The sequence below is a fragment of the Dendropsophus ebraccatus genome, chromosome 10, assembly GCF_027789765.1.
Source record: "Dendropsophus ebraccatus isolate aDenEbr1 chromosome 10, aDenEbr1.pat, whole genome shotgun sequence".
Taxonomy (NCBI): domain Eukaryota; kingdom Metazoa; phylum Chordata; class Amphibia; order Anura; family Hylidae; genus Dendropsophus; species Dendropsophus ebraccatus.
In genome coordinates, this window is record NC_091463.1 from 8,437,807 (window position 1) to 8,463,566 (window position 25,760).

Genomic DNA, 25,760 nt, shown 5'->3' on the forward strand with positions numbered 1-25,760 from the left:
CAGGGAATTGTCATCCAGCTGCGTGTATGTAATCGGCAGCCCCTTTAACCCCCCGCAGCCTGGTGCATACGTTACCTGGTCTGCGCTCCACCTTGTTCTGTGGCTCCCTGACATCCCACTCAGCCAATGAGTCCGCTGTCCCGCCGCAGTCCTATTGACAGGAGGGGAATCGCAGAGGATTTAGCTGCAAACTCACAGTGTGAAATCGGCTGCAATTGCATTATGTGTGAAGCTACCCTAACGTACAGAAAAACGTGATCAATCATGTTCTCTGCGTATGTTTAAAAAAATGAATTAATTTCGATCCATTTCTTTTGATAATATAAGGCAAGGGAAAACGGATCCTGCAGGATGACAAACTAACAAATCTCTTTTATCATCTGCATCATCATTTATCATCATTTTGCATTGTGGCTCCAGCCTATGTTAATGACTATTACCAGCATGTAATGATATTCCACATATTATTGATATATTATATGTTGGGCTGCTTCCAGGGCAGTACTCCGGGGTGGTCATCCCAACACCACCACCATGTTCTGTATATTCTTGTCAGGAAATACAATACCGGGAGGGGGACTGTCTCTGCACAGCAGGTGGTATACATTGTGGCGTTGATAGTGATCAATGTAAAACAAACCTCTTGGTAATAGCCCAATTATTACTTACACAGATGGTGCAGAATATGTGAGCAAGTGCTATACAAACAGTTCAAGACAGGTCGATGTCATACATAGGGCTCAGACACTACACGTGCCGTGCCTCAGTACCCCACGATCACTTTTTACACTTCCATGTATTTATTGTCCTCATTTGACTCAGTTATGGCCGGCTATAGGTGTTGCATGGCCAGTAGAGGGCGCCTATAACCTGTAATACTAATTCTGTGTACTCAGACTCACTATCCAGCACCTATTGATAGTAACAGCTGGCGTCTTGCACCTCGGCCATAACGACATCTTTTTCTATAAAATATATTTATTATGCTGTGATGTTTGTATTACTCAGTGTTGTATTTGTACGTTTCTTTCTGCAAACATTACCTTTTATTATATTACGAATGAAGTAAAAATGTCTAAATCCCTGCGATCTAGTTGTGTTATCTTCTTTTGGGGATTTATGTGTATAAAGACGCAGGATCGCAACGACATAGACGCAGGACCGTGATATCATAGACTGAGGACCGTGATGTCATAGACGCAGGACTGTGACGACATAGACGCAGGAACGTGACGACATAGACGCCGGACTGTGACTACATAGACGCAGGTCCGTGATGACATAGACGCAGGACTGTGATGTCATAGACTGAGGACCGTAATGTCATAGACGCAGGACTGTGACGACATAGACGCAGGACTGTAATGTCATAGACACAGGACTGTGATGACACAGATGAGGATTGGATTGGTTTAATATCATATATACTCATCTACAGATGCTTCTATATCCGTCATCTGATCACATGATCACGTGATCCTTTCATTACACTGGACAACAAATTTTTTCGAGAGTTTTGTTACCTTGAAAATCTGATGTGATTATGACAAACTCATCTGAGCTAAGCGGAAATATAATTCTGGATAGTTTTACTGATAAGTGGTAGTTTGACTGAAACCAAAGTGTCTCCCTGCTGATTTTTGTTTGTACTCAGCGTCCGGTCCATCCCGTATTAGTGTCCAGCTATGGGTAGGATATCATGAACAGTTTACCCATATAGGTGCGTCCCAGCCAGTTGCTGAGGGCATGCCATAGCGTTCATAGCTGCCGGCCGTGTTCCTAGGGGCGCGTCTTGAGTTTCTGCTGCGGCTGGGGCCGACCTGCCCCCGGCTGAGCAGCACAGCCGCCTTAAAGAGGACCAATCACCTAAATTTAACTGTCCCTGTTGTAAAAGTTCCTCTCTCCCTAAGTCTATCTCTGAAGATACAGACTGTCTTTACAGTCTGTATCTTTCTAATTTACCTAATCCATCCTAGCGGCGCAGTAAGGCCGGGCGCGGCCATCTTGATTATGTCCCTTGCGTTCCAATGGTGCGTTCCACCGTCGGACCGCAAGTGACGTCATCAACATGGCGCCCGGCTTTACAGCACCGCTACAGAGGACTGGGTAAAGTAAAAGATACAGACTGCAAAGGCAGTCTGTATCTTCATAAAGTGTATTCCTGAAGATACAGACTGCTTTTGCAGTCTGTATCTTATACTTTACCCAGTCCTCTGTAGCGGTGCAGTAAAGCCGGGCCCCATCTTGATGACGTCACTTGCGGTCCGACGGTGGAACGCACCATTGGAACGCAAGGGACATAATCAAGATGGCCGCGCTCGGCCTTACTGCGCCGCTAGGATGGATTAGGTAAAATATAAGATACAGACTGCAAAGGCAGTCTGTATCTTCAGAGATAAACTAAACTGTCAGTTAGGACATTCATACACAGTGATCTCGCACTGTATAGCGCGGATCACTGTGTATTTACAGAGCCGCGGGCAAAGGCTCATGGGAGCCCTTCCCGCCGCTCGGCATGCCGGGAGTTTCCTGTCGCGCGCCGGCTCTTTTGAAAAGAGCCGGCGCGCGACAGTGAACGGAAATGCAAATATATTAAAAACCCGGCAAAAAAATTGATTAATTATATTTACAAAAATGTATTAAAAATTAAATGTTATTAAATGGAGCAATAAAAAAAAAACAACATTTGCCCGTGATTGGTTCTCTTTAAGTCTCATATGATTAAATGGCGGCCAACACTACCAATAAGCCTTCATGTATGTCCTGGGGCTAGGATTCCAGGCCTCATAAGTATCCTCCCCTTCCCCCTGGTCCTGCGATAGAGCCTAGTTTACTAGTGTCTTGACCTAGCGTTCCTTCCTGAATTTGTGTACCTGGTATTCTGACTTCTGGCTTTTGGACTTCGACTATTCTCCTGGTTACGTTTTGTACTGCGCTGCTCTTTTGTTGCTGTCTTGGACCTCTGACCTTGCTGTATTGTGTTGCGTTTGTCTTGTCTATTGTTCTGTGTTTAATCTTAGAAAGGATTAGGGACCGTCGACCAGTTGTCTGCTGCCTTTAGGGCTTTGAGGCAAATAGGCAGGGACAGCATCAGGGCTGCACCCGTCCTTTGTCTTCCTGGTCCCATATCCTGACGTCTGCTTTCTTTTTGTTTTCTATCCTAGTAATAGTAAGCATTGATAGATTCCAGGTTAGAATTCCAAATGTGAATGTGGAACATAAATTTTCAATGACATGCTGCACTGGATCACTTTGTAATCTGGAGGGCACCTGACTGACTATTGGGGTGAACACTGACTGGCACCTCCATAGCTTGGTTCAGTGTAGGACTAGGCCAGGAAAGGGTTGGCGTGTTCTCCTCCTCTCCTCATACCCAGTACACCTATGAGTACCCAGGCTTTATAGGAGCAGTCCCGTCATCAGCCTCCAGTCCACAGGGCAGGTTCCAGATGGTTTGGCCACCCTGATAAGGCCAGGTATTGGGATTTTACCTACTTGCACCATACCTATATGACTACACCTATATATACTGCCCTCTGAATGAGGAGATGATCAGAGCGTGATCAGAGCGTGATCAGAGCGTGATCAGAGAGATGTTCTGGTTGAAGAAGAGGAATGCTGGAAGCACGTCAATGAGAACAGCTCCTGGAAAGTTATCATTTATAGTCACAATACCCAAGGAGAAGAGAGCCAGTAATCTATAAACAATTTTTGAATAATAAAACATTGTGTTACCTTGACTGCGCAGTACAGGATGTACTAACCATATGTGGACTGGGCTACCAGAGTGTGACATGTATGTGTCTTGTGACTTGGAACCCCGCCTGTATTAGATGTTACATATTTCATATGACTGAGTAGTACCGCCCCATATTCTGTCTATAAAATGTGATAACCATAATAAAACTTGGGCCATTTATCCAGGCTTATAATCATGATACAATGTCTTATCTGTGTCCGTGATTTATAAGTGACGAGTTGGTAATACTGCAGGTTACAACTCTAGATATATTTAAAAACCATCTTTTATCCTGGGTATTTGACTTTTTCTCCATAGAGAGGGGTCAACATCTAAATTTAGACTTATCACACCCTCCCTTCCTTTTAGGTATGCTGTTTGAGAAGTCACAGCAGGCAGTAAAATGTAGCAAGGTGGACTTGCGCAGTTGGAGTTGGCGGTGGCATACCACTTGGTACCCCATCTTTAAATTTATTGGGCACCACGTGCCTGTTGGGTATTAAGTTAACATTGAAGTTAAATACACATTGCTGTGCCCCACCACCACTCAGCATCACAAGTTGATGGATTTTTCATTCATAGCAGAGAAACCAGAGACATTGGTTAGACAGAAAAAAACATTGGTCACATGATCGTTCTATCCTGTGGATTGCTCCGTGCATTGAGAATTTTTCTTTTCATTGCCAGAGCCCATAGTCTGTTTTTCAGCAGCACACGTATTTATTTGCACGGTACAGTAACAGTAAAGCAGGTGATTTAAAAAAAAATTGTGGCTAGAGTCATGTTCAAGGGGAATTTATTGTGAAATCACCAGTGCCGCAAAATCTCTTGTTGGTTAGTAACATGTTTAGTTTTTGCAAAGAACAGTCACCGCTCTGCATCCTCTGCTGTATAATTCTCAATCTAATGGCTGCATGTGGCATATACAAATCCCAAATAGCAAAGTCCAAAATGGCACCAAATTGAAACTCTCAACCAGCCAAATTTAAAACACTGACTACAGCTTCAGTCGAAACCATGGAAGTGTAACATCTCAGGCTCTAAGACCAAGAATTCCAACTGCGAAGGTTCACTTTGTGTGCAAATGTCCATTAAAGTCGGAAAACTTCATAGTTAAGAGATGAGTCTAGGCAGGGATAACAATTTCTATTAGGCTCACATATGGGACTACCTGTGCCACCATGCCTGTATGTCTGCACTGGTTCAGCTGGACTGTCTCTTGACTGTTCACCTGGAGAGTCTTTGCTCATGGCATCTGTTATTGGTCTAGCACTACCTGAGCCTGGCCTGTAGGTCAAAGCATCTAAGGAATGGAAGTCCTACATTCAGAGAAGACTTGTCCTGCCTGTGTTCTTCCTGTTCTGCTGGGCCTACCAATCATTGCAACACTGGAAAAAGTCTTCAATGGGGCTGTCAATGCCATTCCTACTGCCCATCTGAGCTGTGACCTGCATCCTGTACTCCAGTGCCACACAACCTCTCTAGGCGCCCATCTCAGTAAGCCTCGCTCTCTGACATTTTCATCAAAAAGGAGGTCGGGACTCTTCTTCCCCACCATATTACTGTCCAATGGAACTCTTAGTAAATAGTAATTGCCAGCTCACTCTTGCGCATCCTCCGGTGCACGGACCCAACTCAACCAATCGGGTAAAATTTTCAACACCACAGGAGGTACTTGTGACGCGTTTCCAACACATGCACGTTCTTGATCACCAACATAGCATCTACCACCAGACATTTAACCCCTTGCCTCTAAAGCCTGTTTTGGCCTTAATGACCAGGCTCATTTTTCAAAATCTGACCTGTCTCACTTTATGCGCTTATAGCTCAGTGATGCTTTAACGTATGCTAGCGATTCTGAGATAGGTTTTTTTGTCACATATGGCACTTTATATTAGTAGCAAAATTTGGTCACTACTTTTTGTGAAAAACATCAAAATATCATGAAAAATTTTGTATATGTCTTCTTTATTCTGGCATAATTTGGTAGACATATTTTACTTTTTTAGGGTGTTATGGGGCATAGAAATGTATCAGCAAATTATCAAATTATCAGTTCTTTTTTTAAATGGATTTAGAAGGCTTGTATCCTGGAAAAAGTGACCCCATTTTGGAAACTAAACACCTTAAAGAATTAATCTAGGGGTATAATGAGCATTTTAACCCTACAGGGGCTGGAGGAAAGTATTCACAATTAGGCCGTAAAAAAATCGAAAATTTAAATTTTCCAGTAATATATACGTTTAGGTTAAAGTTTCTCATTTTGAAAAGGAATATGAGAAAAAAAGTATGCCAAAATTTGTAACGCAGGTTCTCCTGAGTACAACGGTACCCCATATGTGGGCGTAAACCACTGCATGGGCACACAGCGGAGCTTAGAAGGAAGGGAGCGCCAATTAGCTTTTTTAATGCAGATTTTGCTGAAGATGTTTCTGAGCACCAGGTGCGTTTGCAGAGCCCCTGTAGTGTCAGCAGAATAGAATCCCCCCAAAAGTCACCCCATTTTCGAAAGTGAACCCCTCAAAGAATTCAACTTTGGGTAGGATGAGCATTTTGACCCCACATGCATTACAGGAAAGTATTCAAAAGAAGACAGTAAAAATGAAAAACCCGAATTTTTACAATAATATGTTCGTTTAGTTTGAAATTTCTCAATTTCACGAGGAACAATAGAAAAAAGTACCCCAAAATTTGTAACGCAGGTTCTCCTGAATACAACGGTACCCCATATGTGGGCATAAACCACTGTATGGGCACACAGCCGGGCTCAGAAGGGAAGGAGCGCCAATTAGCTTTTTTAATGCAGATTTTGCTGAAGAAGTTTCAGAGCACCAGCTGCGTTTGCAGAGCCCCTGTAGTGTCCGCAGAAGAGAACCCCCCCAAAAGTCACCCCATTTTGGAAATTACACCCCTCAAAGAATTCATCTTGGGGTGTGGTGACCATTTTGACCCCACAGGTATTAGAGGAAAGTATTTAAAATTAGACAGTAAAATTGAAAAACTAGAATTTTTCCAATAATATGTTCGTTTAGTTTGAAATTTCTCAATTTGACTAGGAACAGGGGAGAAGCTGCATGCCAAAATCTGTAACGCAGGTTCTCCTGAGTAGAACGGTACCCCATATGTGGGCATAAACCACTGTATGGGCACACAGCAGGGCTCAGAAGGGAAGAAGCGCCAATTTGCATTTTCAGTGCAGATTTTTCCGAAGAAGTTTCTGAGCACCAGGTGCGTTTGCAGAGTCCCTATAGTGCCAGCAGAATAGAATCCCCCAAAAAGCCCCCCCCCCCCCCCCGTTAGGAAAGTGCACCCCTCAAAGAATTCAACTTTGGGTAGGATGAGCATTTTGACCCCACATGCATTAGAGGAAAGTATTCAAAAGAAGACAGTAAAAATGAAAAACTCGAATTTTTCCAATAATATGTTCGTTGAGTTAAAGAGTCACTGTCGTATTTTTTTTTTTTGCAGAAATCAATAGTCCAGGCGATTTTAAGAAACTTTGTAATTGGGTTTATTAGCCAAATCTGCCATTATCTGCATGTAAAAAGCCTTTTCCCAGGTCCCCCCCTCCTTCCTCTTTTTCATCCACTCTGAAAAATCTGAAAATTGTGACTTGTTGCAGGAGACGTACCCTGTCTGCTCTAGGGAGAGGGGAGGGGGGAGGAGGAAGGAGGGAGTTAGCCGGCAGCAGAAAGCAGCTAACAGAGGATTACAGGCATGAAGCTGGGTAACAGCTGTAATCCGAGCTCAGACAGGTCACTGGTGATGGTCAGAACAGATAACGGGTGAGGGATTTGTAGATTAACTCTTTGTTGTCCTGTTTTGGTCTTTTCTTTAGCTCTCTCCATAGGAGAACAATGAAGACAGGGGGGAGAGCTTCAAACTGCTTTTTCATGATAAAAATGCATTTTTCGGATAATAAACCCAATTACAAAGTTTCTTAAAATCGCCTGGACTATTGATTTCCGCAAAAAAAAATTTCACGACAGTGACACTTTAAAAATTTCTCAATTTCACGAGGAACAGGAGAGAAAAAAACGCAGCTAGTAATAGTTATTAGAATAGCGCAGTTACTAAAATACAATAAAAAAATGAGATTGTAGGTAATGTGGGGTGGTTACGGGCAACCTGGGGTGGTTACGGGCAACCTGCGGTGGTTACGGGCAACCTGCGGTGGTTACAGACAATCCGGGGTGGTAACGGGCAACGTTGGGTGGTAACGGGCAAAGTGGGGTGGTAACGGGCAAAATGGGGTGGTAACGGGCAACGTGGGGTGGTAAAAGATAAACTGAAGTGCTTATAGGTAATCTGTGATGGGTACATGTAATTTGGGGTGGTTACAGCCAATCTGGAGAGGGTCACTGGCAATTTGGAGTGGTTACAGGCAAAGTGCGGTGGTCAGAGGCAACGTGCGGTGGTCAGAGGCAGCGTGCGGTGGTCAGAGGCAGCGTGCGGTGGTCAGAGGCAGCGTGTGGTGGTCAGAGGCAGCGTGCGGTGGTCAGAGGCAACGTGGGGTGGTCAGAGTCAGCGTGCGGTGGTTAGTGGCAGCGTGCGGTGGTAAGTGGCAGCGTGTGGTGGTAAGTGGCAGCGTGCGGTGGTAAGTGGCAGCGTGCGGTGGTCAGAGGCACCTTGCGGTGGTCAGAGGCAACGTGCGGTGGTCAGAGGCAACGTGCAGTGGTCAGAGGCAACGTGGGGTGGTCAGAGGCAACGTGCGGTGGTTAGTGGCAGCGTGCGGTGGTAAGAGGCAACGTGCGGTGGTCAGAGGCAACGTGCGGTGGTCAGAGGCAACGTGCGGTGGTCAGAGGCAACGTGCTGTGGTCAGAGGCAATGTGCGGTCGTCAGAGGTAACGTGCTGTGGTCAGAGGCAATGTGCGGTCGTCAGAGGCAACGTGCTGTGGTTAGAGGCAACGTGAGGTGTTTAGAGGCAACGTGAGGTGGTTAGAGGCAATGTGCGGTGGTTAGAGGCAATGTGCGGTGGTCAGAGGTAACGTGCGGTGGTCAGAGGCAACGTGCGGTGGTCAGAGGCAACGTGTGGTGGTTAGAGGCAATGTGCGGTGGTTAGAGGCAACGTGCGGTGGTCAGAGGTAACGTGCGGTGGTCAGAGGCAACGTGCGGTGGTTAGAGGCAACGTGCGGTGGTTAGAGGCAACGTGCGGTGTTTAGAGGCAACGTGTGGTGGTTAGAGGCAATGTGCGGTGGTTAGAGGCAATGTGCCCTGGTCAGAGGCAACGTGCAGTGGTCAGAGGCAACGTGCAGTGGTCAGAGGCAACGTGTGGTGGTTAGAGGCAATGTGCGGTGGTTAGAGGCAGTGTGCGGTAGTTACGGGCAATCTGGGGGGGTTACGGACAATCTAGAGGGGGTCACTGGCAATTTGGGGTGGTTACGGTCAGGGCAGGGGCGTAACTAGAAATGGCTGGGCCCCATAGCAAACTTTTGATTGCCCGCCCCCCCCCCCCCCCCGACTGACCACTAAACGGTCAAGTAAAGTCATAACTACATAACTGCTAGCTCTGGTCAGGAGTGTTTTTCACTTTTTCACATTTACACTTTTTCACTTTTTGTACTTTATACATTCCTTTTTTACTATTTTACTATGATTACTGTGATATTTTCTATCGCAGTAATCATAGTTTAGTGACAGAGACCAAATTGGTCTCTGTCACTTTAAATTTTCCGAGCTGACTGCTTCTGACGTGCATGTGCACATCAGAAGCAGTCAGGACGTCGAGGAGGACGGACCTTTCTGGATCAGGTAACGTATATGGGGAAGGTGGGGTGACTGTGGGACGGCGGTGACTGGGGGGGGTAGGGGGCGATATACTGACACTTTTTATCCCCTGTCACCAATCATTTATGATGACAGGGGATAAAAAGTGCCGAGCAGCACTGGGAACAGGCGATCAGCGGTATATAGTATATACCGCCGATCGCCTGTTCCGGGACCCCACAGGGGGGTCCCCGATCACTGCCCCATGCTCTCCGCTACATCCGGTACCAGGGGGGACAGGGAACAGCCAGGGGGAGGATCAGTTGTGGCGGCGGGAGGAGGCAACATGCCAAAGCCCCCTCCCGCCGCCCGATCGCCTCCCAAACAAGAAATATGTTGCATTGACCGCGGCGTCTATGGGGTTAACTGCCCGGAGGGAGCGCTGCTCCCCTCCGGGCAGAGGCAGCAGGAGGATTCTGTGTGACACAGCCTCCTCCTGCTGCCCGATCTTCGATAGGGACAGAGGGGGGAGGCAGGGAAGCCATGACGTTTGGGGAACATCATGTTGCAGGAACTACCTGCTTTACATGACGTTTCCCAAACGTCATTTTGCGGCAAGGGGTTAAATATACATGTGTTAACTAAAAATGATCAGTAACTGGTGTGTTGCCCATTAAAAACTTACTTTATTCCTACCAAACAGAATACTATATAGATTCCCAAGTTACCAATACAATAGTTACAATATCATGGTTTTATACTTTTATTCATGCCTGCTGGCATTCCCGAGCCCAGTGTGAATTTACTACTTTATCGTCATGGTCTTAACAAGATTACCTAACAGGACAAGTACTTCTTACTAGAGATGAGCGAACCGGGTTCGGGTTTGAGTCGATCCGAACCCGAACCTTTGGCATTTGATTAGCGGTGGCTGCTGAACTTGGATAAAGCTCTAAGGTTGTCTGGAAAACATATATACAGCCAATGACTATATCCATGATTTCCACATAGCCTTAGGGCTTTATCCAACTTCAGCAGCCACCGCTAATCAAATGCCGAAAGTTCGGGTTCGGATGGACTCCAGCTGCTCCAGGTTCGCTCATCTCTACTTCTCACTCTTTAATATGATGTGTGGAGCCAAGATCTTCTCCAAGCTAGACCTGTGTGGATCCTACAACCTGATCCACATACATGAGGGTGATGAGTAGAATGCTGCCTTCCCAATCGCTCAGTATCCTGTCATGCCTTTCCGTCTATGTAGTGTTCCAGTGGTTTTCACAAGCTCTATAACGCCATCTTGTGAGATCTGCTCCACATCTGGGTGGTGGTATATCTACACAACATCCTGATTTACTCACCAGATATGACCTTACACTGGAACCGCATTCACCAAGGGGTCTTAAATTAGGCCCTGGCCGAATTCATGAAGGGGCGCAGGTTTGGGCACCTGGGGGACATTTATTAAGTCTGGCGTTTTTAACGTTTTTTGTGCAAATAAATTGAAACCTATGCCAGCTCAGAGTTGGCGTAGTTTTCACTATAATTTTTCCCACAGTCAAATGATAAATGTGGCCCACGCAGAGGCCGCGCCCCTCTGCTTGCTGTCGGGGCCCCCGTAACACCTCCTCTCCGGCCCACTGGCGCAGGAGGCACAGATGGGCCTAATGCAAATAAAATTTTAGCAAATAAGACATTCTGCGAATATTTTTACGCCGATCGGGGCCCATCTGTGCGTATAAAAGGCATTTTAGCCTTTTAATAAATTTCCCCCCCCTGTGTACCAAATCTACACCTGCAGCCAGACGTAAATCATGATAAATGTGGCGCGGGAGAAGGCTACAGCTACAGAACGCTACAGCGCCACCTATCAGTGACTTTATTTCCTAACTGGCGAGCACATTATGGTTGTCTGGTTTCCATATTATTTGGCGCAGCAGACGCCTCCCGAGCCCTCTGCGTTGGGGGAGGTTACACTAACCTGACCTGCACATGAGCACAGTAAACACTTTGCAAAAGCTATTGGTGTTTCTCCAGAGCTGTCTATGGATGAGCTGTACTTTTAGTATTTTGGGCTCTTTTTAATTTAGCTTTTTGAAAGGCAGAAAAAAAAAGGTAAATTCTATACAGGTAAATTCTATAAAGGTAAATTTGGCTATAGGCCAAACCCCGACCCCACCCCCGCTCTGCTGAGCTACTTAACCCCTTCATGACCGGAGCTTTTATTATTTACTAATTTCCCATCTGGTCTTAAGGCTGAAGGTTTTTATTACAATTATTAATTATAAAGCCAGGGATAGATGTAACAGGAGGAGGCGCCCCAGTCCTCCAGTTACCATCTCTTCCTGGGTTTGTATAAGAAAAATTCTAATTTACATGAGAACACAGGATAAGTAATGTAATCCCTGCTCGCTGAGAACCATTCGCCCAGCTGAGGGTCTGTTATAACTAAGCCACACAAAACCCATCCAGAAGTGCTCACAGGTAGTCATTATATAACACAGGACAAAGCAGGGCTGGGCCCTTTAAGAAGGATGCTAATGATCTGGCTGCATTCTGTTCTCTCCCTCCCAGCAGCAGAAGCTTTCTAGGAAACCTGAGCGGACGGAATAAACCATGAGGATATTTTCCAAAACCTGTAAGTAACATCTCTGTACTATAGCTGGCGCATATACGTGTAATATCTCTATACTATACCTGGCTCCTATATATGTGTAACATCTCTATACTATTCCTGGCACATATATATATGTAACATCTCTATACTATACCTGGTACATATACGTGTAACATTTCTATACTATACCTGGTACATATATATATGTAACATCTCTATACTATACCTGGTACATATATATGTAACATCTCTATACTATACCTGGCACATATATGTGTAACATCTCTATACTATACCTGGCACATATATATGTGTAACATCTCTATACTATACCTGGTACATATACGTGTAATATCTCTATACTATACCTGGCTCCTATATATGTGTAACATCTCTATACTATACCTGGCTCCTATATATGTGTAACATCTCTATACTATACCTGGTACATATATATGTGTAACATCTCTATACTATACCTGGTACATATATATATGTAACATCTCTATACTATACCTGGCACATATACGTGTAATATCTCTATACTATACCTGGCACATATACGTGTAATATCTCTATACTATACCTGGCTCCTATATATGTGTAACATCTCTATACTATACCTGGCTCCTATATATATGTAATATCTCTATACTATACCTGGCTCCTATATATGTGTAACATCTCTATACTATACCTGGCTCCTATATATATGTAATATCTCTATACTATACCTGGCACATATATATATGTAACATCTCTATACTATACCTGGCTCCTATATACGTGTAATATCTCTATACTATGCCTGGCTCCTATATATGTGTAACATCTCTATACTATACCTGGCACATATATATGTGTAACATCTCTATACTATACCTGGCTCCTATATATATGTAATATCTCTATACTATACCTGGTACATATATGTATAACATCTCTATACTATACCTGGTACATATATATGTGTAACATCTCTATACTATACCTGGCTCCTATATATGTGTAATATCTCTATACTATACCTGGCACATATATATATGTAACATCTCTATACTATACCTGGTACATATATATGTAACATCTCTATACTATACCTGGCTCCTATATATGTGTAATATCTCTATACTATACCTGGCACATATATATATGTAACATCTCTATACTATACCTGGCACATATATATATGTAACATCTCTATACTATACCTGGTACATATATGCAGCTATGTAATATAAGTGTAGGGCAGGTAGTGCGATAGACATTATACTATGTGCAATAAGGGTACTATCACACTAAGTGATTATTGGCTATACTTGACCAATCACCAGCCGTTCCGGCCCATAATCATTCTGTGTAAGGGGCTTTCACACGTACACAAATTTGCGGACATTACGGACAGGCAAGAAATGTCATGGATTTGTTTCCCGCCCAACGCTCTCTGAATCATTGTGGCACTGAAGTGATATACAGTACATGGGGATACCTGTATGCAGTGTTCACACCTGGGGATACCTGTATGCAGTGTTCACACCTGGGGATACCTGTATGCAGTGTTCACACCTGGGGATACCTGTATGCAGTGCTCACACCTGGGGATACCTGTATGCAGTGCTCACACCTGGGGATACCTGTATGCAGTGTTCACACCTGGGGATACCTGTATGCAGTGTTCACACCTGGGGATACCTGTATGCAGTGCTCACACCTGGGGATACCTGTATGCAGTGTTCACACCTGGGGATACCTGTATGCAGTGTTCACACCTGGGGATACCTGTATGCAGTGCTCACACCTGGGGATACCTGTATGCAGTGCTCACACCTGGGGATACCTGTATGCAGTGTTCACACCTGGGGATACCTGTATGCAGTGTTCACACCTGGGGATACCTGTATGCAGTGCTCACACCTGGCGATACCTGTATGCAGTGTTCACACCTGGGGATACCTGTATGCAGTGTTCACACCTGGGGATACCTGTATGCAGTGTTCACACCTGGGGATACCTGTATGCAGTGTTCACACCTGGGGATACCTGTATGCAGTGTTCACACCTGGGGATACCTGTATGCAGTGTTCACACCTGGGGATGGACCTCACTAGCTTCTACCTGTCTGGATCTGCAGAGCTTTGTTCTGAATTGTAGAAAATTGTGGGACTTGTGGATGGAATTGTAAGGAGATTAGCAGAAAGCTGATGCAGCTGCTAGGTCTGCAGGATAATGGTGGGTAGGCACGCAATGCCATTGTATGAGGGGGTGCTGAGACCTGCCCGGCTTCATCATGTGATCATGTAGTCAAACCAGCTCTCTGCAGGGTGTTAAACGTCAGCAATGTCATCCAGATGATGACCCCCTCGGGTGCTTTAGCCAGGACAGGTTATAGGTAGTCAAACCAGCTCTCAGCAGTATGTCTGACATCAGCAATGTCACCAAGATGGCGACCCTTCAGTCACTCCTAATACAGCGTGATGGTACTACGCCTCCTATCATCTTCCATTGCTTGTGGATTTATTCTTGAGCTCCTTCACCACCGGTTATCCGGAACTGAGGAACGGGCAGCAGACGGTCTCTTATGCTTCCTGTACATGTGACTGGCGGTGCCGTGGTCGGAGTGGCACTAATAGTGCACTATTCATTCTGTTCTATCTCTGCATTACCACTCTTTTTATTTTATTTTTTCTCTCAGTACCCAGTGGCGTAGCTACCACGGTCGCAGTGGTCACCATGGTGACCGGGCCCCTTATTGCCCGGGTTTGCCCAGCCCCTGCCCACTGTGTGCATTGATCTCCCTTCTGCCAGAACACTTTGCAGGGCCCACACCCCTCCCCCAGGCCGTACAGTTATGGAAGTGGGCTGCGTGTCCACATGAGGGGAAGTTTTGCCTCAGTCTGTGCTCCTCCAGGCCTGCAGGGGGCAGCAGTCTGAGCACCGGCAGTGACAGCAGGTGGGTATATGGTGTCACTGGCTGGTATGGCAGGCAGTCATATCAGCCAGCCCAGCAGGGAGCAGGCAGCCATATCAGCAGGCTCAGCAGGGAGCAGACAGAAGGCAGGCAGCCATATCAGCCAGCCCAGCAGGGAGCAGACAGAAGGCAGGCAGCCATATCAGCCAGCCCAGCAGGGAGCAGACAGAAAGCAGGCACCCATATCAGCCAGCCCAGCAGGGAGCAGACAGAAGGCAGGCAGCCATATCAGCCAGCCCAGCAGGGAGCAGACAGAAGGCAGGCAGCCATATCAGCCAGCCCAGCAGGGAGCAGACAGAAGGCAGGCAGCCATATCAGCCAGCCCAGCAGGGAGCAGACAGAAGGCATGCACCCATGTCAGCCAGCCCAGCAGGGAGCAGGCACCCATGTCAGCCAGCCCAGCAGGGAGCAGACAGAAGGCAGGCAGCCATATCAGCCAGCCCAGCAGGGAGCAGACAGAAGGCATGCACCCATATCAGCCAGCCCAGCAGGGAGCAGACAGAAGGCATGCACCCATATCAGCCAGCCCAGCAGGGAGCAGACAGAAGGCAGGCAGCCATATCAGCCAGCCCAGCAGGGAGCAGACAGAAGGCAGGCAGCCATATCAGCCAGCCCAGCAGGGAGCAGACAGAAAGCTATGCTGAGCTACTGCAGCTCCCATACATTGTATCAGGAGTTGAGCTGCAGTAACTCAGCACGTCCACTATGCAGTGAATGGAGCAATCTGCTTCTGTCGCTGTCCACGGCATAGACTCAGTCACAGCAGCCGCCAGGCAGAACCTCGCAAAATTGTTGCCAGCCTGGAAGCCTTCACTAGGCCTCTGGCTGCCATGACAAGCAGGCTGTGATTGGGAGTGGCGCTTGAAGTGGCGTGGCATTGCCTATGGGGGGGGCCAAGTTGACCTCTTGCACCAGGGCCCATGTGACTTTATCTACGCCCCTGGGGGTACCTAAATCTAAGGGGTCAGTCACACATCCGTAGAACGCATGAATGGCGTGGCTGGCGGTGAAGTTTTGACCTCTGTGCCAGAGATTACGCTTTTGGCGCTTTTGTGCCTCGCTGCCTTCTTGGTTCTGACCCTCCGCCTGTTTTTGTGACTTGCCTTCGTCTGCTGCCATTGTACCTTGTCCGCCCTCTCTGTGCTGGCCCGGCTTGTCTCACCATTCCTGTTGTGTCTATTCCTGTGTTTTGTCTGCATTTTGTCTGTCAGTGTTTTGTCCGTCTTTTTGCACATTTCAGAGCAGGGACGTTACATGATCTCGTTGTGGACGGTTATTTAAGACCTGCTCTGCAAGTAGGCAGGGACAGCGTGGGGGGTGCTAGCCTTAGGGCCCACTTGTCCTATGTTTTTGACCCCCTGGGCCCTGACATAGTCATGATGCTGGGAGCAAGAGCCCTGAAGGCAGAGACTGGGCAGGTAATATCTGCAGGGACATAAGGTGGTATGGAGGATTAGAGCAGGAGCACTGGATATGACAGGGATAAAATCTATCTTGCCACCAATAACATGTCGTCATTTGTAAAGGACAGGTAAACCTCATAGTGATAAATTGGAGACAGTGTAATAAGGAACTAAAAAGCCGTGGTTCAACATTTATGGCCCTACTACAGGGAGCGATAATCTGCAGAATCTGGCCTATTCGGGAGATTATCGCTTCGGGAGATTATCGCAACTGCGGACAGGATTTGGAATGTGTTTCAGTAATGCTGCGTTTACATGGAACTATTATCGTGCGAATTCGCACTATAACGATCAAATTCGAACCATAATCATACGTGTAAACGCTGCGAACGATCAAACGGCGAACGAGAAATCGTTCATTTTGATCTTACAACATGTTCTAAAATCGTCGTTCGCAAAAAATTTGCAGATCGTTCCGCGTAAACAGTCGTTCACCGATTTAACCAATGTGTGAGATAGGCTCAAGCGATCGCAAAACAAATTTCCGTACAATATATAATACCGTCTAAATGCTGATCGTTAAGGGAAAAAAATCGTTACTCCGACAATGTTAATCGTACGATCGGGCCAATTATCGTTTCGTGTAAACGCAGCATAACCGTCCATATTTGCATGGACCCCCTGTCAGATAGGTGACACGGACACACAATGGCTTAATAATTTTTTGTGTGTGTGTCATGGAACATGGCCCCAAAACGGATCGGTAACACCTGTGATGGCTATATGTGAAATGATGTGTGAAAGGGGTCATAATGTCATCTGAATATATAACAATTTTTAGGATCCTACTTGTACCACATGATGGAATAATGTGCACCTTTGGGTCTATTATACAGTAAGAAACCAGACACTTTTTAGAGCAACATAAGTTTATTAATGCAAATCTAATTCCTAGGTCAAAAAGGACATGTAAGGGGCAAAGAAGGACAGAGGGACTTGGCTTAAAAGTAGGGACTGTCCCTCCAAAAGGGGGACACTTGGGAGGCATGTAATGGATGGCTGTCAATTTAATGCCATAGATGATGGAGTCTCAGGACCGGTGGGGAGATGAGGGGGTCCCAGTTCCGCGTCCTGGGTCGCTGGATACTGGTATTAAACCGGTCAATGGCCTTTGGTGTTTTGGGGGCAAATTGTCACGGTGGTCAGGAGTGGTAACACCCACTCTCGAACACACGGGCAACCGGACCTTACAATAAAACAGATGTAAGGTTCAGGGTACAACGGTAGAGAAGACAAAGTCCCACTTTAAACAATATTCAACTTTACTAGGGATGAGCGAACTTTTGAAAAGTTTGATCCGGCGAACTTTCCTGAAGTTCGGATTCGTACGAACCGAACCTAAAACGAACCTTGCTCTAACGGCTGAATAATTTCAGCTAAAATAGTGGGACTGTGATAGGGTATAGTTTTGTTTAGTTGCAGTTGCTATGACAATGAAAAAAGTGGAAAAAATCAAAGTGCAAAAATAGTTAAAAAAAAAATTGCCGGCAATAATACCGCACCAAATAAGGGTTAATATTTAATTAATAAAACAAATTTTCGTTCTAAAAAAGCTATTTTCCTTGTTCAATAGCATAATTAAAAGGAATCAATGCTTTTTCAATTAAATATACTGTTAATAAAAAAAAAAATATATATATAAATAAATGTGAGTGTGTGTGTATGTGTATATATATCAAAAATTAATAAAAAAAAAATATAAATAAATGTGTGTGTGTGTGTGTGTATATATATATATATATATATATATATATACACAAACACACTCACATTTATTTATATATATATATATTTTTTTATTAACAGTATATTTAATTGAAAAAGCATTGATTCCTTTTAATTATGCTATTGAACAACGAAAATAGCTTTTTTAGAACAAAAATTTGTTTTATTAATTAAATATTAACCATTACAGGGAGCGGTATTAAAGCCGGCAATTATTATTGTCGAAAATACAGTTCAAAGTCCTACTTAGTTAGTATATTAAGTAGGCTCTCTAGAAGTTGGTGGGGTAGTGTGAATATAATTCTCATCTAGTCAGACAAATAATGTGGAATATAATTAATTATTTAATATATAGCTAATACCAAAAAAATAATAAAACAATAAAAATATACAAAAAAAAAATAAAAAAAAAAAAAATATATATATATATATATATATATATATATATATATATATATATATATATAGAGCTAAATAATGCTGGCTGTGCCGGGCGCTTTGCAGTCCTGTGTGAAGTTGATGTCGCTCCATTCTGCAGCGCGTCCTTCAGCTATTGTATGCTCGCTGCAGAACGGAGCGATACAGGAGGGGTGAGAAGTGCCAGCAGGCAAACGGATGACTGTACATCCCTTAGCACAACCAGCTATTGTATGATAACTGCACTATTATCCTTAGACTTGCTTTGACCTGTAGTCCGCCTAAGACAATGAGATATTAGCCTAATCTGCTATCACCGAGCATGAGTTTGTGTTTTACATGGACATCAGTCAGTACTTTATGTTTAGATGAATTCACATGTGTTTTTACTATTATTACCACTGTTTTCATTCCAGGATTTAGCATAATGACACATTATTGAATCAATACTAATAGAAGGGCCCTTTAGGATTTTATGCTTTTACGACTTTATGGTGCTGATTTTATTATTGTTATCAGTTTTATTATCTGTATTTTCATTACATGATCCATTTCATGACCATTATTATTAGATTTTTAACATTTCCTTCATAGATGACATCCTTTTATACATTTTTTCACAAACACTGCTTAGAGGTCTAGGCCCCTTCCCTTTTCTATTTCTTTATTGGACTATTAGTGATTTTAGGGTTATCACTGCCTATTCTGGACCTCAGCCTCTGAGGCACTTGGGAGCTGCACACACTCTTTTGATTGATATCAATGTAATATCTACCAAATACGTATAACCATACATCCTATCTATCGGCTGTTTGTGCAAAGCGCCCGGCACAGCCAGCACTATTTGGCTCTATATATATGCGAGTTCCATCTGCCACGAATGGTTACATTATATGAACCTATACACAAGCGAGTTCTACTTGCTGCTACTGTTTACAATATATGAACTTAGCAATTTTAAACATTGTTTTATTTTTTGTATATTTTTAATTGTTTTATTATTTTTTTGGTATTAGCTATATATTAAATAATTAATTATATTCCACATTATTTGTCTGACTAGATGAGAATTATATTCACACTACCCCACCAACTTATTAACAGTATATTTAATTGAAAAAGCATTGATTCCTTTTAATTATGCTATTGAACAAGGAAAATAGCTTTTTCAGAACGAAAATGTGCTTTATTAATTAAATATTAACCCTTACTTGGTGCGGTATTATTGCCGGCAATTGCTAGTTGCCGTTCCCAGTAATACACACATCTTGATACTCACAGAAAACCAGGATACAAGGGATTATAAGAGTAATAATCCCTTGTATCCTGGTATATTCTGTGATTTTATTTGTTATTGTTATTTTAACCAGATTCGTTACGAACTTTCTCAAAGTTCGGTTTGGTGACGAATGGAACTTTTTCCAAAGTTGGTAATGAATCTGGCTCGTTATGGTTCGGTTCGCTCATCCCTAAACTTTACGTATCTTCAGTGCAATACAAAGTGCAAAATTGTGTATACTTACATATAGATCAGTCCTAGTTATCTTACCTGACCGCCTTCTGCCTCTCAGTGTCGGGTTTCCATCCTGATTGGTAACACGAGTCCCAGGCCTCTGCCTCTGGTGCAGCTAACTAGTAGTTTCCTTCCTTCTCAGTAGAGCGAAGTTCAGTAAAGAGCGGCTAACTTGCATCCGTGCTCTACTGCGGATCCATCTTTCTTTTCTCTCCTTCTTTAGGGGGTGACTGTCCTGAAGTTAGGATCCACGGCGCAGGCAAGGGGGAGGGGGGGGCTCCTTTATCTCCAGTTACCCTGCAGTCAGGTCTAGCAGTGCATTACTACTGTTGTCTGTCATATTGGGAACAAGTCTGGTCTCTTCCTCAGCTAACTACCCTAACTCAGGAAGGAAATCCTGAGTGTGCGTGACAGACTAAACCATGGGTCTCCAAACTGCGGCTCTCCAGCTGTTGCAAAACTACATTTCCCACATGCCTGAACAGCCAAATCCAAAGCTTTAGCTGTCCGGGCATGATGGGAGTTGTGGTTTCACAACAGCTGGAGGGCCGCAGTTTGGAGACCCATGGTCACTAAACCTTTCTTCTGAACTGCAGCTGTGTCCTGGGGGAGCGAGACACCTAGTGGCTGGAGTAGGACACAGCAGCTAACTGTACTAATTGTGACACCTGACAAACACTTTTGCCTGGGTGTGTAAAGAACAAAGAAACACATAGTGGGACACTACACCAGGACCGCTGGAAGATGAGGGGGTACACAGAAAAGATCCTATACTTTAAGTTTGAAGGGAATGATTCATTTTGGACCATAAACTAAGAGGTTTTCCAGAATCACAATAAGACTGCTTCCTTTCAGAGACAGTGCCACCCCTGTCCTCAGTTTGCCTGTAGTATTGCAGCTTGGTTCCACTGAAAGTGAATGAAGCTAAGTTGTAACAGACTACACAGCCTGAAGACAGGGGTGGCGCTGTTATTGCCTTTTTTTAAAAATTCTGGATATCCTCTTTGATGTAGGGCATGAATTTTATTATAATGGCTGATAACAGAGAACAGTGAATATACATCCTCTGGATACAAACATGTCATAATGGCTGATAACCGAGAACAACAGTGAGTTCCCGGACACCTGATGTGCAAATTTGGGCCTAAAGGGGAAAATGAATTGCTCGGTCGTATAGTCAGGTTCTTCCTGTTGCCCATAGCAACCAATCACAGCTAAGCTTGCAGTTCCCATATTGCTGTGGTAAAATGAAAGCTGAGCTGTGATTGGTTGCCATGGGCAACAGAAAGGATCTGGCTACAAGACAGTTCAGCCATTTTGAAGCCTATAGACGACAGGCTGTGATAACGGCTGATAACAGAGAACACCATAAGCGAGGGCTGTGTATTTATATCTTACACTAGACTTATTAGGAATTTTGGACACTATAGCGACACCCCCGATAAGGGAAGGTGGGATAACATGTTTCATCAGGAACGTAGCATGGCTCCAGTGTGACTGTGCCAACAATTTTGTTCTCATCTTTCATAAAGTGAGCCAACTAAAAAGCAGTCTAAACTTGGTCTGGACGGTCCGCAGCTTAGTCAATGGGTGTGTTACAGGCCTAAATAAGGTTCAATAGGGAAGTGTTTATAATTTAAAAAAATTGAACACAAGAACAAGGGGACACAATCTAAGGTTAGTTGGGGGAAAGATCAGGAGCAACACAAGGAAATATTATTTTACTGAAAGAGTAGTAGATGCCTGGAACAACCTTCCAGGGATAAACTTATATCTATGGTACTTTCTGCGCCTACCATTATGACCATGAGTAACGGAGAATCAGGGTTGGATTCCGGAGAGGGAGCCTTAGAAACAGTTACCACATCCAAGGAAGGCAGCAGGCGCGCAAATTACCTAGTATCGACTCGGGGAGGTAGTGATGACAAATAACTAGGGATGGTCTGAAACTGCCGAGGTTCGGGTTCGTATGAACCCGAACGCTCGGCATCAGATTCCCGCTGTCTGCCCGCTTTGTGGAGCGGGTGGATACAGCAGAAGGACCGCCTGGAAAACTGGGATACGGCCTATGGCTATGGCTGTATCCCAGTTTTCCAGGCGGTCCTTCCGCTGTATCCACCCGCTCCACGGAGCGGGCAGACAGTGGGAATCATAACCGAGAACTCGGTTCGGACCATCCCTACAAAAAACAATACAGGACGCTTTTACAGGCCTGTAATTGGAACACTTTAAATCCTTTAATGAGGATCTGGAGGGTCTGGTGCCAAGAGCCGTGGTAATTCCAGCTCCAATATCATATAGTAAAGTTGATGAGGGTTATAGCCTTCCTCCGGATCAATACAGCAGAGGGTTTTCCCTCTTCTTTCAACCTTATTAAAGGGGTTATCCAGTGCTACAAAAACATGGCCACTTTCTTTCAAAGACAACACGACTCTTGTCGGTTTGCAATTAAAGGGGTTATCCAGCGCTACAAAAACATGGCCACTTTTCCCCCTACTGTTGTCTCCAGTTCAGGTGCAATTTGCAATTAAGCTCCATTTACTTCAATGGAACTGAGTTTCAAAACCCTACCCAAACTGGAGACAACAGTAGGGGGAAAGTGGCCATGTTTTTATAGCGCTGGATAACCCCTTTAAGCTCCATTCACTTCAATGGAACTGAGCAGCAAAACCCCGCCCAAGCTGGAGACAAGAGTGGGGCTGTCTCTGGAAAAAAGTGGCCATGTTTTTGTAGCGCTGGATAACCCCTTTAACTATGTAACTATCCTAAGATGATAACTGTGCTGCGGCTTAGCGATGTCATAACACTGTGTGTTCATGATGTCATAGCATGCTGTGCTAAGGCTAGAAAATGTCATAGCACACTTAACTGCAGTTTAATGATGTCATAGCGCACTGTACTGAGGCACACTGATGTCATAGCGCACTGTACTGAGGCACACTGATGTCATAGCGCACTGTACTGAGGCACACTGATGTCATAGCGCACTGTACTGAGGCACACTGATGTCATAGCGCACCATATTGGGGTCACTGATGTCATCCTTTATTTGTTCCAACAGTAAGTAACCCGAGGAGACTGCTCTTCTGCCTGTGCGCCGGTCTGCTGCTGAGCTGGTGAGTGAGGCGCATGTATCTCCTTCTCTATATCCTCCCATCCCACTAACATAGGTGAATAGATGTGAGTGCATGTGTGCAAGAAAAAAGACAAACAGGCAAGATGGAGGGTGAGCAAGATAAGGGAAGTAAAGACAGGCCAAAAAGTGTGAGTGTGAGCAGACAAAAAAAGAGCAAGCAGAAAGTGAACAGAGTAATAAGTAAGCAGGAAAGAGAGTAGGAGAGTGTACGAATAGGGATGTGTGAGAGGACAAAAAAAGCAAGAGAGCAAGCAAGCAAAAGAGTAAGAAAGACAGTGTGTGTAGGAAAAAGACAAGAAAAAGCAAATGAGTGGTAAAAAGTGCAGAAGAGAGCGAGCGAGAAAAAGGGTGAGCAAGACAGAAGAGAGAGAGCAAACACAAGGAAAAGATGAAAGCTCAGCGGGAAGATAGAAGAAATCGCTCGGTAGCTGAGGTCATGGCTCAGTCTTTATGAGTTTTTTTTCACCAGGATCTGCACAGACATGTGATGCAATGTGAACTATGTGAATGTTATCAGGCTACAGATCGGACCCATAGGCATGTTATTACCTAAAGGTCTCGTCAGGATAAATCGTTCTGTAGATACCTTCATTTACCAAACTTGTCCTGAAACGTTCTGCTCTTTCCCTCCCATTGTTGGAGCACAGCTCATAGCCAGCATGAACCCAGCTGACCGCAGCAATTTTATGGCGGTAAAACGCTTAATCTGTGGTTCAGTGGGGGGGATAATCTTCCCGCGAACGAGACATAAGTACTGCATTGATCTCTATGAGCAAACGGTGTATTGCTCGTATTTGCTATCACTGCATCTGGAATCCCCCACCAAAAAGTCACATATAAGCGAGTACTAAAGTAAACTGGCAATCATTGTAATCATAAAAACTTGAGGAACACAGATATGTTAGTTTTAACGAAAGGGGTTTTTTACCCAAAAAAGTTTTCAATTTAACTGCTCAAATATTTTATTTTTTTTTTTGCTTAGTGGATTTTATACGGCAATGGACCTTTTACACAGGCAGATTATTAGCAGTGCGTGTTGCTAGAAACGCTCCTTTAGATGATAATCGACCCATGTAAAAGTGACAGCGATCAGCTGAGGACGGGAAAACGCCTGATCCTCAGCTGTCAAGTCTTTTAAGGAGGCTTTAAAATTTATTGTTGTTAGCCACACATCTTCCTGTGTAAACGGGAGTTATGTGTGGCCGATAACGATAAAAGCAAACCTACAGCATAGATTTACATTATATATTTCTGTCCGGCATCTGGCTCTCCAGCCCTCTGTTGTCAGCTGTATCTTTAGACCGCCGCCTTCTCCAGAATGACTGACAGTTGGAGGAGGCGGGGCCTAAAGATATAGGACATAAGAGTCAGTAGAGCAGGATGTCACATCACAAGCAGCGCGGATGGTTAGTATGTACTGTGAGATCTGACTGACAGCTGGAGAAGGTAGGGCCTAAAGATATAGGACAAGAGAGCCAGCAGAGGATGATGTCACACCACAAGCAGTGTATACTTACAATACGCGCTGCTTGTGATCCAGCATCCAGCTCTCCAGTCCTCTGGCCATCAGCTGTATCTTCAGACCACCACCTCCTCCAGAATGACTGACAGACAGAGGAGGCCGGGTCTAAAGATATAGGACGAGAAAGCCAGTAGAGCGGGATGCCGCATCACAAGCAGCGCAGATGGTAAGTATGTACTGCTATCTGATCTGGAAACTGACAGCACAAATATATGTATATCCTATATGTACAGTATCTGTGCTGTCAGTTTTAATGGCTGCATGAATGATACATGGATTGTTTATGCAGTCCAGCCACTTGATTTTGTTGTGCCGTGTAAAGACACCGCAAACTAGTTCTGACCTCTGACAAATCTATTAATATAAAAGAACCCTAACAGCATGGTACACTGGCACTGGCAATTGCTCCCTGTGTAGTGGCTCCCAGCGTACTGTAGTCTCTTATTCACTTCACAGGGAGCACTGCCAACTGCTTCTGGCTCTATTCCCACTGTAGTGCAGGTGCGAGAAGCTGGTTGACGGGATTATAGCCGGATCAGCCCCATATTCCTGTGCCATTGTCCTCTATCAGGAAAGTCCCTACAGAATGAAAGTATAACAAGTTAGTGGAATTTTTCCCCCTTGTACAAACTTTTACAGGACGATGTAAGTAAGACTGTACAGCTCGGGTATACAGCCAACAAACGTTTACAGGACGATGTAAATAAGACGGTACAGCTCTGGTATCCAACGAACGTTTACAGGACAATGTAAATAAGACGGTACAGCTCGGGTATACAGCCAACAAACGTTTACAGGACGATGTAAATAAGACGGTACAGCTCGGGTATCCAACGAACGTTTACAGGACAATGTAAATAAGACGGTACAGCTCGGGTATACAGCCAACAAACGTTTACAGGGCGATGTAAATAAGACGGTACAGCTCGGGTATCCAACGAACGTTTACAGGACAAT

General features: G+C 44.6%; 1 protein-coding gene across 4 annotated transcripts in view; it reads left to right on the forward strand.

Moving 5' to 3' along the window:
- The first annotated feature begins 9,455 nt into the window (after nt 1-9,455).
- Nucleotides 9,456-25,760, forward strand: part of LOC138802501 (histo-blood group ABO system transferase-like) — a 35,589-nt gene continuing 19,284 nt past the window's right edge. For 2 of the 4 annotated variants that reach the window (XM_069985889.1, XM_069985891.1), the window contains exons 1-3: nt 9,456-9,490; nt 12,017-12,080; nt 23,207-23,261. In XM_069985889.1, coding sequence (XP_069841990.1) covers nt 12,059-12,080; nt 23,207-23,261 — 77 coding nt within the window. In that variant the 5' untranslated portion in view covers nt 9,456-9,490; nt 12,017-12,058. Of the gene's footprint in view, nt 9,491-12,016; nt 12,081-23,206; nt 23,262-24,644; nt 24,688-25,760 lie in introns of those variants that run through there. The other 2 variants (XM_069985890.1, XM_069985892.1) reach the window with 2 other exon arrangements.